Source organism: Primulina tabacum, chromosome 2 (assembly GCF_025594145.1).
Source record: "Primulina tabacum isolate GXHZ01 chromosome 2, ASM2559414v2, whole genome shotgun sequence".
Classification (NCBI taxonomy): domain Eukaryota; kingdom Viridiplantae; phylum Streptophyta; class Magnoliopsida; order Lamiales; family Gesneriaceae; genus Primulina; species Primulina tabacum.
The window spans coordinates 1902451-1917646 of NC_134551.1; the positions used below are offsets into that span (position 1 = coordinate 1902451).

The following is a 15196-nucleotide window of genomic DNA, read 5'->3' on the forward strand; positions in this document are numbered from 1 at the left end:
TTTTGGACATTAAAATGTATTTTTATTTTTATTTTTGTCAATTTCATTTTAAAAATATAGTTAGGACCAAAATGGTAACTTCTGCCGCATTTATGTTGAAACCCCTTTCTTCAGATTCAGACTTTATATTGAATTCTGGCGATAGAATTTTAAGGACCAGAAGAAATTTTCAAAATTAGAAAAAGAAGCTCTTCTTTCTTATTCGTCAACTTCTGAAATTATAATAAAAGCTTTTACGGCTAACAAAAACACATAATAAAATAAATAAAGATGGGATACTCTACTTATCGAAAATTAAATAAACAAGATATCAATATTTTGGAACAGAAGTAAATTTTGATAGTACGTGAAGCTTCCCCGTTTGTACATCATTATTTGCTGCCTCCTCCGACTTCACTGGCAAATTGCATTCGCGGTGTATGGGAAAATCGAAATAGCACGAAATCCTGTGTGTAAGATCAAATACTTCTTGAAAAACTATATATTTTTTTCGCAAAATTCAAAATTATTATTGATTTTACAAATGGAGTTTCGTGCTTTTTTTCATTTCTCAGTGATCAACGAATACAATTTTGCCAGAGTTAACCAACCATCTGATAATCCCCATTACTTAACAGCTCAATGCCTCGTACTTAACTGTCATCGGACGGTTAAACCCTGTCTGGGACAGCAAATTCCCGACGGCGGAGAGGTCACGGCAGAAAACTCCTTGAAACACTGAAGCTGGCGGGGTTGCCACCAGCATGGTACTGTTATTCTTGCCATTCGCGGATTCGGATATGGCTGTCGGAGTAGAATCCATTTTCGCGACCGGGGGTTGCAGGATGACAGCCACGGCGGTCTTCTTTCTCTTGTTTTCAGCAGATTCTTCGTCAGAGATTGTTGCCATTACACTAGTGTAGCCTTTCTGTATCATTCTGTAGAGGAGAAGAGCGGATAACTTCGCCCGATCTCGAACTGAATCCACGTCTTTGTCATCCGCAAACTCGCACTTGTCGATGAAACTTGAGGATTTATCGGGCTTGTGTTTGAGGGTTAGCAGCAAATGAGCTCTTTCTACCTCTGATCTAGAGCATCCTCTTCTCAATCCAATCAGCCCATAGTAATCGACATGGCCGATTTCGCCTGCAGCGACCCTTTGCTTTAATTGCTGGATTTTCGAAGCCAATGAACATAATTTTCCTGGGATTTCTCTATACTGGATGTTTTGCCTCTTCCAGGCAGGTCCTGGCAATTTTCGATCGCGAAGAATCGAATTGTACAGCAGTTTCAAGTGTTCAAGATCGTGGAGACTATCCGGCAAACATCGGATGGTTTCGAATAAAGTCGCTCTAATGGTGAGCGCTTCAATGCAGCTAGTGTCCAGAGCTAATGCTCTGTTGCAATCTGCTATTGCTTCCGCTACTCGACCGGCGGACTGAAAAGCCACGGCGCGGTGCACGTAGCATTCGGAGAGGAACCCCTGTGGAGCTCCTCGGCGGCCATCCACGATTTTGGAGAAATGCCGAATGGATTCAGAGTAGAGACCCGCGTCGAGGGCGGCTATTGCTGCGGTCTTGCGGCGTATGAGGAGTTTGATCTGGCAGAGGAGTTGAGAAATGCTTTCGGACTCGGTTTTTGGCCGGTTTTGTGGATGATTGTCAGGCGAAATGTCGTCGGAGAGAGGGAACTTGTTGGATGCAAATACGTCGTCCGACAGAGAAATGCTTTCACGGCGGAAGGCGGCGGTGGCGAGACGTTTTCCGGTCTGGAGAAGCACCATTGCGTCCTCCATTAAGCCCAGGTGGCAACATGCTTGGCCTAATACGGAATACCTGTTGGATAATTAACATTTGTCAACGAATCAAACAGAATTTTCGCCAAGAAACGAGATTTTGACATTTTCCAACTTTAATCTAAGACGGGTTAGGTGAAATTTCAACAATGGCTGCAAGCGATTTCGCGTGATCTACAAGCCAGCCTCTGAATCTAAAATAATCAAGCAGAAGAAAAATGGGGATGGGTTTTCAAGCATACCTCCATTGCCCATCTCTCTCGACGCTTTTGCACAGCCCCGCCATCACCTTCTTCTTCAAATCCGACACAGAGAAGCACTTGACCACGGTGTCGTTGCGATCCAGACAGCCGCCGTCGGAGGACAGAAGCTGGACTTGCTCCTTCGAATGCTGGGTAGACGAGCTATCCGATAACCCCGACGACGAGGCATCCTCGGAGACCACCAATTTCAGGCTGGGAATATAGTCCTGAAGCATATCCGCCACCTCCTTAAACCGCCCGAGATACAGCAAACACCGCGCCTTCAGCTCCAGAGCCACCTCCATGCGCGGCGCCACCGCCAGCGCCGCCTCCAGAAGACCCAACGCCGACGACATATCCGAAGCCTCTTGCGTGGCAATCAACATCCTCGCTTCCCTCACATATCTCTCCACCATCTGCATAAGATAACATAACAGTATCCCAATAATCAATTAGTTCACGCATTCAAAATATCGCATAAAACGATGAACATATAAGACGGGTACCTTTCTATTGGTGAACCACCAGTGTTTCTTCTCCCCCCCGCCGCGAGACGGAGACACTGCAGCCATGGAAGAAACCCAAGAATCCGAATCAACCACCAAAACAACTGAGATGATTTATGGGTGAAAGAAAAACTTGCCACATTTTAATGAAAAGTTCAAATGTTAGAGAGGGAGTAAATAGTGCAGGAGAAGGCATTAAACGAGAAATGCCAGCTTTGACCTGAGATAAAGCTATGATCCATGGCTGGCAACCAGATTCCTCTCTCTTTCTCTCTCTAGACCCCTACACTGTACACAGGGGATGGTGATGGCGAATAATGTTTTTCTATTGATATTTCGAAGAAAGAAAAATTATGTGTGTCATTTAGCAAAATCTTTATTTAGTTAAGTGTGATTATAGCTCGAATCTTGATTTACTAAACAGGATTAAGTGCCTAAGAAATCAAAATTCGCTGACGTGGAGCTCAACACACACAATGTGGCTGGCAAGATGGAAGAAATTGAGTTTTGATTTGGTCAAACAAATTTATATTATTTTGTTATTACAAATCGTAAATACTTTGTTCTCCGGATAAGATTTTTCGATTTCGAATGTTGTGAATCAATTAAGAAAGTTGTTTTCTCAATCATAAATCGAATTACATTTGACTAGGAATTAGTTCGACCTAATAATGCAAAACTAATTTTAAATAGCTTTTTAAGATCTTATTTTGAAACAATAATAAGATATTTGGTTAAAGTAAATAATGAAGATTTTATATTATATATTTTTTCATTATTATAATTATAGAAAACAGCGTATAACTATATAAAAAAAATGTAAAATAAATATATTCTGGAAAAATAAGGTAGAGTGAGTCTAACGTTATTTAAACAGATTATAAAAATACGTCAAATTACTTTTTTTTTTATGAGTAGGTCTCTTGTGAGACGGTCTCACGAATCTTTATTTGTGAGACGGGTCAACCCTACCGATATTCACAATAAAAAGTAGTACTCTTAGCATAAAAGTAATATTTTTTCATTGATGACCCAAATAAGATATATGTCTCACAAAATACGATTCGTGAGATCGTTTCACATAAGTTTTTGGCTATTTTATATCTTATAAACTTTTAAAAAAAAAATTTCTAAACGCTCGTTCAAAGTTGAAAAGTTCAAGAGTTCCATATTTTATCAAAAACACATCAACGAAATCTTCTCACAATCTTTGCATCATTTTGAATAATAATTTAAATAAGTCAAATTTTAATTTATTTGGAAATATTAAGAAGTTCAAAATTAACTAAAGTAATATAACAATAATGGATGAGCCACCCAATTTTTTATGCCCTTTGAGTTTATATTTCATATGCTTTTTTTTCATTTTTATTACGAGACGAAAAGAATAATTTAGCAGATAGATGATGCGTTAACTATATTTTTTATCATGAAGTAAAGTGATCTATTTTAGATATTGATGTTTCAGCAGATATTTGATAATTTTTACTGTAAATATTGATATGGTGTCAAACATCACTTGTTAACAATCCGAGATTAAAAAAAAAAAAATCAAAAAACAAAACAAAAAACTTGTCCCGATACCAAATTTAGCCATTTAAAAAAGACCAAAGCTCAAAATAAATAAATGATGAACTTTCGAGATGAATCTAACAATTTTCCTTCAAATTATATATATATATTTATTTATTTATTTATTTATTTGACAGATGTATGTCATTCATCCAAATATATATATTAAAAAAATCGATTGTCATGATTTATGAGCTGAAAAGTTCATTACAACAATATTGACGTAATATTAACAACAATATAATTATTAAGGACAATGGTCGTGATACATGCATAGATTAGCCATCTACCTCTCCACTTTACTTTGGAGGTTAAAATTCATAAATTCTTAAAATCACACATCTTCAATGCACTTTTTGCTTAGTCAACTTCATAACATGTACCGTGCATATTTATGTGAGTACGAATGAAATAACACTTATATATTGAATGTGATGAAACATAAAAAACTCGTATATTAAACAGGCAAGTGTCACCTCATCGGTGCTCACATAAGTGTACACAGTGAATGTGCAACATATCTACACTGTATATATATCATATCTTGCACAACTACCGTGAACACTTATGTGATTACCCATGAGGTGACAATTGAATATTGGATGTGATGAAATATAGAAAAATTATACACTCAATATGTAAGTGTCACCTAATCGATACTTACATAAGTGTGTACGATGGGTGCACAATATATCTACATTATATTGATAATATTTATTGGGAGAGTGGATAAAAGAGAGTGATCCCTTAGACGTAAGGCACAAGAATCATGCTTCCTTTTTGGGCTTTTGGAGGTTCGCTTTGCTTTAGATTTCACCCACATTGATTAATGAGCTGCACATGAATGAATGTGGATGGGTACACATCCACAGGTAGATATTAATTTTATCAAATTATTAATTATGGGCTTGTCAAATATTTAAAGATGCGTCGATGTATATAGCTTTTAACTGATCTAACCCCTTTAAATTTTCGAGTTTAAGTAAAAATAAATCTTCCAAGATTTTATGAGCAATAATAATTATATGAAAAGTAGTGCGGATTTCACAGGCAATAGAACCCAAACATGTGCTACACCTAACGGATCACCTTTTAGCTGTCCCTCTAATTAATGGTAACCCAGGAAATAAGTTTGGAGCTTGATCTTATGGTAAAAAAAAATATCACTGTTTTTAGTAAAATAATCAAGATCGGAATGATGTTGGGTGTATTATAGTCCCCTCTATATTGATCATGTATTCACTAATACGAATAATAAATTTTAAACATAGGTAACTTTTAACTCTTAAAATCCAAAACCAAAAAAATTAAGTTTGAACAACTTTCGAGTACTTTCGACGCTGGGATATTAAATAAGGAAAAAAATTTCAAAAGCCATCCCACGAATTGGCCTAGATATGATTTCAGTCATTTATTCATGGAGCGTTGATATGACACCAAACATTGCTGATCTGTCTAGTTGAAGTTGAAAATTACGGCGAAATTCAGACCAAATTTACATAACATTTTACGATTTTATAAATCGAAGAAGGTGGATGCAAGAAAACCATCCGCACATTATCTGTATTAGGGAATTAAGGCACCTTTGTTCACCCTGGCAGACAAGAAAGTTACCTCCCCATATATGATAACTTTTTATCCAGACATGTGCAATGTATGGTATGTTCGGTTTTTCGACTATCACACATTGAATTAACATTGTTATCCAATGGCTTCAGTTTTATTTTATTTTTTTTTATACCAAGACATCGATTTTTTTTATGTAGAAAACATACGCAGTATTGGGAAAAATTGGATATGTAATTTTAAATAAATACGAATTTTTAAAAATATCTTCCTTGTTTTCATATATATTATCCCTACCTTGAAACTACTACTAATATTTATATTAATTTTTCAAAAAAAAAAAGGATACAAAATAACATTTGACTGATCCAAATATCAAAATATCCCCTAATATTACCTTATTGTTTCTATAAAATTTATATGATTACATTTTTATGTAGTGGCAGAATAATACCGAGGTCATCATGAAATGCGTGTATAATTTTAGTCATTGTGCTGTACTTGTATCAATTGTACAATATAATCATGATTGTGGTAGTATATCTCTGTTTTTGAAAATAACATAGCTACGCCTGAATCGATTGCATATGCATGGGTGGATGAGCATCCGACCCTATTTCAATCTTAGGAAGCGAGTTTGGGTAAGTAAATCGCTGTCGCTTGTAATACACATATTGATTTTTCTATCTCGACGCACTTAAGGTGGTAACTCGATTTATTGGAAGATAATCGGATCTCAAGAGAAATGAGATGTTAATCTTAAACACTATTCTAAGAAAGCATCCAAAGATGAACATTTATCAATACATGTGTGGTTCGTTGATTTTTCAATATATCTTATATGTATTAATAAATATTCACCTTTATATATAATACAAAGTTGAGATAATATCCCAAAAGAAACTTGAAACTTCCCTCGACCTCAATCGGTTAGACGATTTTGTGATGAACTAATGGAATAGTTTGTATGTTTCAGTTTTTTATGAGCAAGAATTTAATTCGAAGTTTTACTCGATTTTTGTTGTTAACACCCTGGTTTGAAATGACAGATGAATATAATCAGTATTATGTTTTTATTAAACTTAACAAGCGGAACTTGATTGTCCTAACAAACTCGACCCAAATAGAACAGTTGCAATCTTTGTACAGTTCTTTCATTTTTGTGAATTATATGTTAGTCAACAAACATGTGAACGGACCCGCCCACATTCCAAACGTATTATTGCACATAAGCCATGTTTGCTCACAATGAGAATGGGCAAAAATCAGGGTTACTTTTATAAATTGGTAAAATCCATTTCGTACGATTTTTGTCCAAAAGAGAGATAACAAAATTAATTTAATCTTAACCTTGTATTAAAGTTCTGGACACCCTTTTTGGGACTTTGTTTTTCATATATTGAGTGATCAACGTCATATTTTTTTTATCTAAAACTACTATTTGGCCACAATTTTGGCTATACTCCAATTGTGTATCGATAAGAAAAACAAGAACAGGCGGAAGACATTCTAGAATTAGTGTAAACAACCTTGGCCACACGATACATAGTGAACTTAATTGTCGGTTAAACTGTGACCTAAGGACAGAAATGTGAATTCGAGACCTCAAGACTCTTGTCTGCACGTGCCAGCTTCTCACGTGCTAACATTGGTCCACGTATACATTTCAACGATTGGGCGAGTTTGACACCTAAATAATGGGTGGATTTTTGTCAATATAAAAAATCTTGAGCTTATATAATTATTATACATATTTCTCGTATGATCTGTTTACTGGGTTTCAGTCCACGCATTTTGCTCATGCCCATTTCAGCTTTTAGTTGGTTGGGGCTGTCACTTAAGAAAATATATATGTGTGTGTGTGTGTGTATATATATATATACATATATATTTAAAATAATTGAAGGAAACTTTGCAGGGAAGGGAGGCACCGAACGTGTAAATTGGAAAAAATCAGTCCCTTTGACTGCAAGCAAATCACAAACTTTTGGACACACTTAATATTTTATTTTCATTTCGTATCTTGGCATGTACTGCAATTTAGAATAATAAAAACTCTTTCTGCAATGGAAGATTTTTTTTTTATATACAAGAAACATTTGTTTCATAAGATAGTTTAGACAGAGTTTTGGTTATATAATTACTAAATTTTGTTGTTTCTCGCTGTAATGTTGACATGACATTTTGTTGATATGCCCAGTGTTATTTCATCACCTCAAAAAAATTTAAAAAATTGGTCCATAGGAGGACAAAAAAAAAAACCCGTGTCGATGAATTTGCACAATCAATTTTGCTCTTTTCCAGCATTTTTGCATAAAAAATAAAATACGGTGCGGTATAATCTTTCGTGGTTTACCTGGATTAATGTGATCATTATTTTTTAATAATGCTTAAGAAAGGTAGCAAATAAAGATGACCAAAGCGATCAAGGGCCGTGAATCATGAATAGAAGTGCATGCACTTAATTGACATCGAGCCCATCCCACCAGAGTCGAGTTACCACTTTTCACTTTTCAGACAGATTTAAATCCCTTGTTTTGGTGTTGAATGTATATTTGTTTAGCCGATAACTAATTCCTGTTTTGGAGTAAACTTCAAGCAATAGAAAGTCATGTCCAGAGCGCAGCATGAGTTGATTATATACACATAATACGTGGGATGGGCTGTCCATTCTTGGATACGATAATCCCTGTTCTACAGTCTTTGCCCCATTTCGTGTCGACTTGGCTGGAAAATGACGCCCAAGTTGATTGGAGATCAGATATACCTCGTCGTATGGATGATTTTCGATGAAATTATATATATTGATGAATAAACTTTTATTAATGACCCAATCGACAAATAATAATTGGGTCTCACGGTAAATATTAGTTGGAACTAATAGCATGTTTGACAGAGCTCATAAAATCTCTCAAACAATTTATAAGCTCTGAAATTTTGTTTGATAATATATTTTTTTTAAAATAACTTATAAAATGTCAAAATAAGTTGTTTGATAGAGTTGTTTTACAAACAATTTTTTTTTAAATTTGAATGTCTTTTAAAAATGAAATTATACTAATATATTTTACAACATCTATCAAGTACTATTGTCTAACATAACATATAGATTGATTAATAGTCAATGATAATTAAAAATAGCAATGTGTATCAATTTCACGATCAATTTCACGATGTTATGTCCTTTAATGATTATCTTTACAAAAAGATCTTATAATATCAAACATATCAACAATTTTAAGCTTCATTATGTTATTTTATACAAATATTTGGACAAATTATTTTTAAAATAAGATTATATAACTTATAAGCTCTTAATATTTTAGATACAAGCTCCTAAAATGAAAATCTATAAGCTTTTTTAAATATATATATTGATATTTGAATACATATTTTAAGATATATTTGGGTTTTTTCTATGCACTCTCAAGCAAAGTTTCATAGCATGAGATTTCATGATTTGGAAACTTCCTCGTGTATATGTTACAAAAGCAAAAACAAAAGGAAAGTCTCAAATCTTGAATCCCCGCCTCAGAAAGAGTGAATAAATCATTAATTCGAAGGTAATATTATTGATTCTCTTTTTCTGATTTGTTCCCATTTTTATACTTGTCCTTAATCCGCCATGCTTCCCACCATTACTCCACCCCGATAAGGAAACTAGACTGGTTTGGTAAATCATACCAACAACGTCTTATTGTCAGCTAGATTAATTCATCAACTCTTGACTTTGATTTCGGAGAGGACCGATAATTTCTTAAAATTTTACGAGTGATTTTTTTAATAATAAAATTAATGTTTCGGCCGCACTAATTCTTCACAAACTGGATCTTTCCTTTCGCTTCTATAAATACATATGTGGGGCTATCTAGTATTATATATAATAATTTTTGTAAAAAAAATTTTGGACCCCAAAAAAAGAATGGACCTGAGTCATTGGACTCATTTGACTCCAAATAAGCACGGCCTGCTTGCAATTATGCATTTGTTTGGCTTCATTGATCATGATTATGCAAACGAATTTGGGATGGAAAATCCATGGCTTTGCAGTCATGATGGCTCGGAAGTCCTCAAAGAAGGTACCAACCTTCAACACCTGAAGTTGAGTTTCTAGCTGTAACTTCATTTGTCCCTTTAGCAGTTTGGGCGAGACATTCTTGCCAAGCAACGGAGAGCTACTCCGATTTACAGTAACCATGGTTCAACGATTCCGCTTCCAAGAATCGTGTTCTGCATGGAGAAGCAAGAAGATTGATATGGAACTTCCCTTCTTAAGAGATAGAGTAATAAATCTCATCTATGTAGAAGAAAATATCAGGTGGTCTAAGCAATGGATCATACTTTTTTACATGTCTGAGATAGTTTCAGATATTTTATTTGTTTTTGTTTTTGTTTTTTTTCTCATTAATGAAAATAAACTTTGTTTTTCTCCTTGAAAGGGATATATGCCTAAAGACAGGCACAGTAGCAGCAAATTATGCACTTTATCTACTGCCCTGTTTCAGCTTCATAATTACGGAAAAAATAGACATTTGATCAGGATTTGATCACCCGTAGAGTTTGTGCTTGAAGTGAAATGGGATGCCTTATATCCCCAATGTGAAGTGCATGCTCTCCCATCTGAATCCGCCGAATTCCCGCCCTATCCACCACACTTAGATGCTTACAAACATGAATGTTAACAACAACTTGTCGTTGCCCTCCTGCAGGCACGCTCACTTTCTCGAAAGCAACCAATTGTTTGCTCGGCGCCCAAAGTGCTTCTGGTGGAGATGAGTACACGAGCAATGTATGGGAACCATCTTTTGAGCCTGTGTTTTTTACATCCACAGATAAGCTAAGGGAGAGCCTGTTACATCTAGCATGAGTCACTCGGATTGCCCTGCTTGAAACGACGGTGGAATTCAAGTGGTGGCGGCCATCTATAGGAATGGATACCACCTTTGGACCATCCACAATCGTGTGCACGAAGCTCGTGTAGCTCAGTCCGTGCCCAAATGGATATGCCACAGGTCCTTTGTAGAACCTGTAACTCCTTCCAGGATAGTTTCTTGACGGATCCGACCTCATGTCCATGATTGTCATTGGTAAGTTGTTGAGGTATTCTTGTTTGTACCAAGTCATCGGAAGCTTTCCACCTAAATTAATCCCATCAAATATCAATATTTCAGAAGGATCAAGTCCCAGCCAGACACAAAGTTCTTTCCATACCTGGATTGTGTGTTCCGAACAAAACATCGGCAATGGCGGCTCCACCAGCTTGCCCCGGATAGCCAACCCACAATATCGACTGGATTTTGGGATATTTTTTGGCAAATGATACATCGACCGGACCACCGCTCATTAATACCAAAATTATTGGACCCTTTGAGGCAGCGGCAACCTTTGATATGAGCTCTTGTTGGCGACCTGGTAGCATCAGTCCTGCCCTGTCTCTAAACTCTGCCTCAATAGATTGATCCAGTCCCATTACCATAATAGTTGCATCCGCCTGGAGTGCAGCTCTAATGGCTCCACCAAACAGCACATCACTAGAGCAAGCGACATCCACACAACCCGGTTGATGAATTGTTCTCGTGTACTTTGTTATACCATGTAATGGAGTAGTGTATTCACATGCAACACCTACACATTTTTCACAGAAAAATTTAGCCCCTACTTTTAGATGAAAGCTCAAAAATATAATTGAGTGATCTTTATTACCAGCATAATTGCCAATCATGGTGACTGTGACATCTGAATTTGGCCCAATAACAGCGATGGGACGGTGCTTTCTTGGAGAAAGCGGCAGCGAAGGCCCTTCATTTTTCAGCAAAACAATGCCCTGTCTCGCTGCTTCCAAGGCCAGCTCTCGGTGTGCGGGGCTGCACACGTCTTTCGGGCCAAGTTTACCATACGGATGCGCTGATGGTTCTCCATCGAACATTCCCAGTCTCATTTGAACCGAGATAGAGTTAGCCAATGCGCCATTAATTTCTTCTTCGTTTAACAGCCCTTTCCGCACCGCATTCTCCGTGTGCACAGCCAGAAAAGGCCCACAGTCCAAGTCCAAACCTGGAATTCATAAAATCTACAGCATTATCAACCAAATTATGGCTAAATGTTGTTTGTTCCAAGTACTAACAAACCTGCTTTGATTGCATCAGCTGCTGCTGCTTCTGGTGTCGACGTATAATGCTGATTATCATACAAAACACCCACCGAGTCACAGTCCGAAACAATATACCCGTTAAGACGCCAGGCACCTCTTACCGTTCCCCTGAGAAGTCCGGGGTCCGCGCAGGTCGGAATACCATTTACTTGATTGTATGAACACATCACACTTGCAACCTTACCCTCCATTACACAACTCTTGAATGGTACATCGAATGTATCCTCGAGATCTTGCTTGCTTACCTGAACAATTCAAAAACCGTTCTTTACGTGTAATCGATCCCAGCTTGGTTTAAAGGAATATGGATTCTGCTCTTGGATTATAAAATAACAGCAGTGCCTCTTTTTGATAACTAACAAAGCTAATGGGACTTCTTGGGAAGACTCTCCTCATTAGATTAGCATCCATAAAATTAAGTGTTAACCATGCTAAACTTAATAGTATAATCACCTCCAATAATAAGTTGAGGCATTGGACGAAGAATTCTTGATTATTATTACTTTAATTTGACTAATTTTCTGCCCTCTCATAAATATAAGAATAATTGTCTCTTGATGATATATCTATACATGTTTTAACTCAATACTATATGCTTAAATGATGGACGTTATACATATTAATTAAAAATTATCTTGCATGCATGTGAACAATAATACTGTATTAAATTTACATGCATTAAGTCGAATGCAAATCAAATATTAGCGACAAAATTCAGTACATCATATCATAAAGTTTATGGTATAATATATAAATCATCATTAAAAATGGTTTTGATTTTGTTTTTGTTTCTTTAAAAAATAGTTTCGATTTCGATTTACAATTTCAAATTAATAATGGCCGAGTAAACAAATATTGAGCCTCGTGAATTGGACTCACCTCAATTTTTTTTTAGAAACCCAACATGAATCATAAATTCAGTACCAAAATAATAAATTAGTGGAAAAAGATAAGGAGTGGGTCTCTTATGAGACGATCTCACGAATTTTTATATCTATCGATATTCGTTATAAAAAATAATAATCTTAGTATAAAAAGTAATACTTTTTCATTGATGACCCAAATAAGAGATTCGTATAACAAAATACGTCACGTGAGACCGTTTTTTTTACCGATGATAAAGAGAATTGGAAAGTGGGGCGTAAAAGTCATAAATTGTCAGAAAAGCAATATCATGTCTAATAAAGAAACAACATGGCCCATGAATTTGACGTATCATTCCATACCTTGGCATTAAAATGGAATCTATCCACCCCACTCCAGTTGTCGAGGTCGTACGCCGTGTAATGCTTGCAACATGCCGCCACCTTCAGCCGGTCGCCGGCGTCAGTTCCCTGTAACCCCTTGACATAGCTCGCTGCGTAAACACCAGCTACCATCGGGTCCTCACCCGGAGTTTCCTGCCCACGGCCCCATCTCGGGTCACGGAATATGTTGATGTTTGGGCTCCAATATGTCAGGCCAGCAGCACCGCCATTGTACATGGCTCGGGCCTCGTCCGATACGACCTATTGATTGAATATACAGTGAATATGTCCTCGAATATTTGGTTTGTATGGATTAATCTACATGACAATAAATTAATTATTTCGAACTATGTCTTCGGTATGGTTAAAATATTTGATTGGGATTAAATACTTAATTAACTCGAATTAACATCCCAATTAACCGGCACAGTGAGTCATGAATGGGAATTATACATTGTAGACCAATGGGGCAAACCGAGCCCACTGACATAATCTAAAAACGTAGCAGCTGATTGGTGGCAACTTGCAAATAAATTTGTTTGTACCTTTTTCTTGAAAATGTGTACTCTAATCCTGACAGCTTTTCTTGCACACTCTCAGAAAAAAGGGCGTGTTCCATACGCGCAGATATCCAAGAGTGACAAAGTTTAATGCTGTAAATGTAATTTTAAATAATTTTTATTTGGAATTTACACTGGCATAGAATCAGTGAAAATGATTTTTGAAAAAATTGGTTTCCAAAGGAAATATATATTCGCTGCCTATTATATAACTTTTTTATTATTAAATATGCTAATTATTGATGATGTCTGAAGGTAACGAGACATCATCTATGACATTTGCATTACTCCGATAACATACGACACACGCACACCATAAAAGCATGCCAGAAATTCCCATGATACTCTGGAAAGGACTTGGATCGTTCTATCGGGTCATGTCATGTCGTACTCAACTCATAATGTCAAAATATTTACAAAAACTGTAATCTAATCAAACTTTAGAAAATCAAAGGTTAATGAATAATTTTACTTACTTTTCCAATCTGCCTCCCACAAGGAAGCATTGAAAGAGGCAGCGGTGGTGATGACCTGCGGGAAGCTGGTGGCGCCGGGGAATTCGCCACCGAATCTCGTCCCCGGCCCCACATTGGAGACTCCATGGAGCGCCTCCGACCACCACTCGTACCTGTCGATCCCCAGCCGCGGCACGGCGGCTGCATTGTTGACAAGCAGCCTAACTTTCTCTTGTAATGTCAAGCGCCCCAGTAAATCCTTCACTCTGTCAGCTATGGTTAAATCTGCTCGGCAGAATGGTAATCTTTTGTTGGCTGAATCTCTCGAGCTGCAGGCGAAAGGCTGCCGGGCCTCGGTAATGGTGAAAGTTAGCAATTGGAGACATAAGAAAACAAAGCAAAAGATGGCGCTTGACCTCCTCATTTTTTTGAAGGGAAATTACTCCTGTTACATGAGGTTATATATGAAAGTGGTGGGATGTGTGTGTGTATATATATATAGCATGATACACGTACATTATACGTAATATCAATTATATTATAAAAATAAAAAAATTAATTTTTAAAAAAACAATTTGAGTAATTTAATCATTTATTTGAGCTTAATTTCTTATCACTATTAGACGATTTATAAGAACTTATATAACTTACTTTTTTATGTTATATATTAAATTATAATGCACATAATATATAGAACAAAATGAACTGAAATAAAATTTTTTAAAAATAATTTATTCAAACACCACGTATAAATCATAATAATCTAAAAATTAACCAAATTATGGATTTTATCAATATATAAATCATAATCTACAAAAGCTACTAAAGACAAATAATTATCAATTTAAAATCACTGTGACTAACTCATAAAAAATATATTAAAACAAATGAAATAGTAATATTGATAGTAAAATATAACTCATAATATTTAATTTAACCTCCTAAATAATTTTTTTATTTTTTATTTTTATAATTATATATCATGAATAATAAATTTTATATATCGATATTTCGTAGACCAACATTGATGACTAATAATTTCTTGTTAAATAAGTTTTAAAATAATAAATAAATAAACATATGTAAAGAAAGAGTAGTTCTATTGTGAGACGGTCTCACGAAT

General features: G+C 35.9%; 2 protein-coding genes across 2 annotated transcripts; both read right to left on the bottom strand.

The window, feature by feature from the left end:
* Nucleotides 1-233: 233 nt before the first annotated feature.
* On the bottom strand, nucleotides 234-2871 carry LOC142523934 (uncharacterized). The gene is made up of 4 exons (XM_075627669.1): nucleotides 2743-2871; nucleotides 2523-2605; nucleotides 2017-2432; nucleotides 234-1814 (listed from the first exon to the last, which is right to left on the bottom strand). The coding sequence occupies exons 1-4, from the start codon at nucleotides 2762-2764 to the stop codon at nucleotides 611-613; spliced, it is 1725 nt and encodes a 574-aa protein (XP_075483784.1). The 5' UTR covers nucleotides 2765-2871; the 3' UTR covers nucleotides 234-610.
* A 7115-nt stretch (nucleotides 2872-9986) lies between these two features.
* LOC142523938 (putative beta-D-xylosidase 2) lies at nucleotides 9987-14539 on the bottom strand. Its single transcript, XM_075627673.1, is given in 7 exon segments — nucleotides 9987-10798; nucleotides 10872-11285; nucleotides 11364-11714; nucleotides 11789-12056; nucleotides 13038-13319; nucleotides 14095-14106; nucleotides 14108-14539. Coding segments are annotated over 7 exon segments (2319 nt in total). The 5' UTR covers nucleotides 14498-14539; the 3' UTR covers nucleotides 9987-10196.
* Nucleotides 14540-15196: the final 657 nt, after the last annotated feature.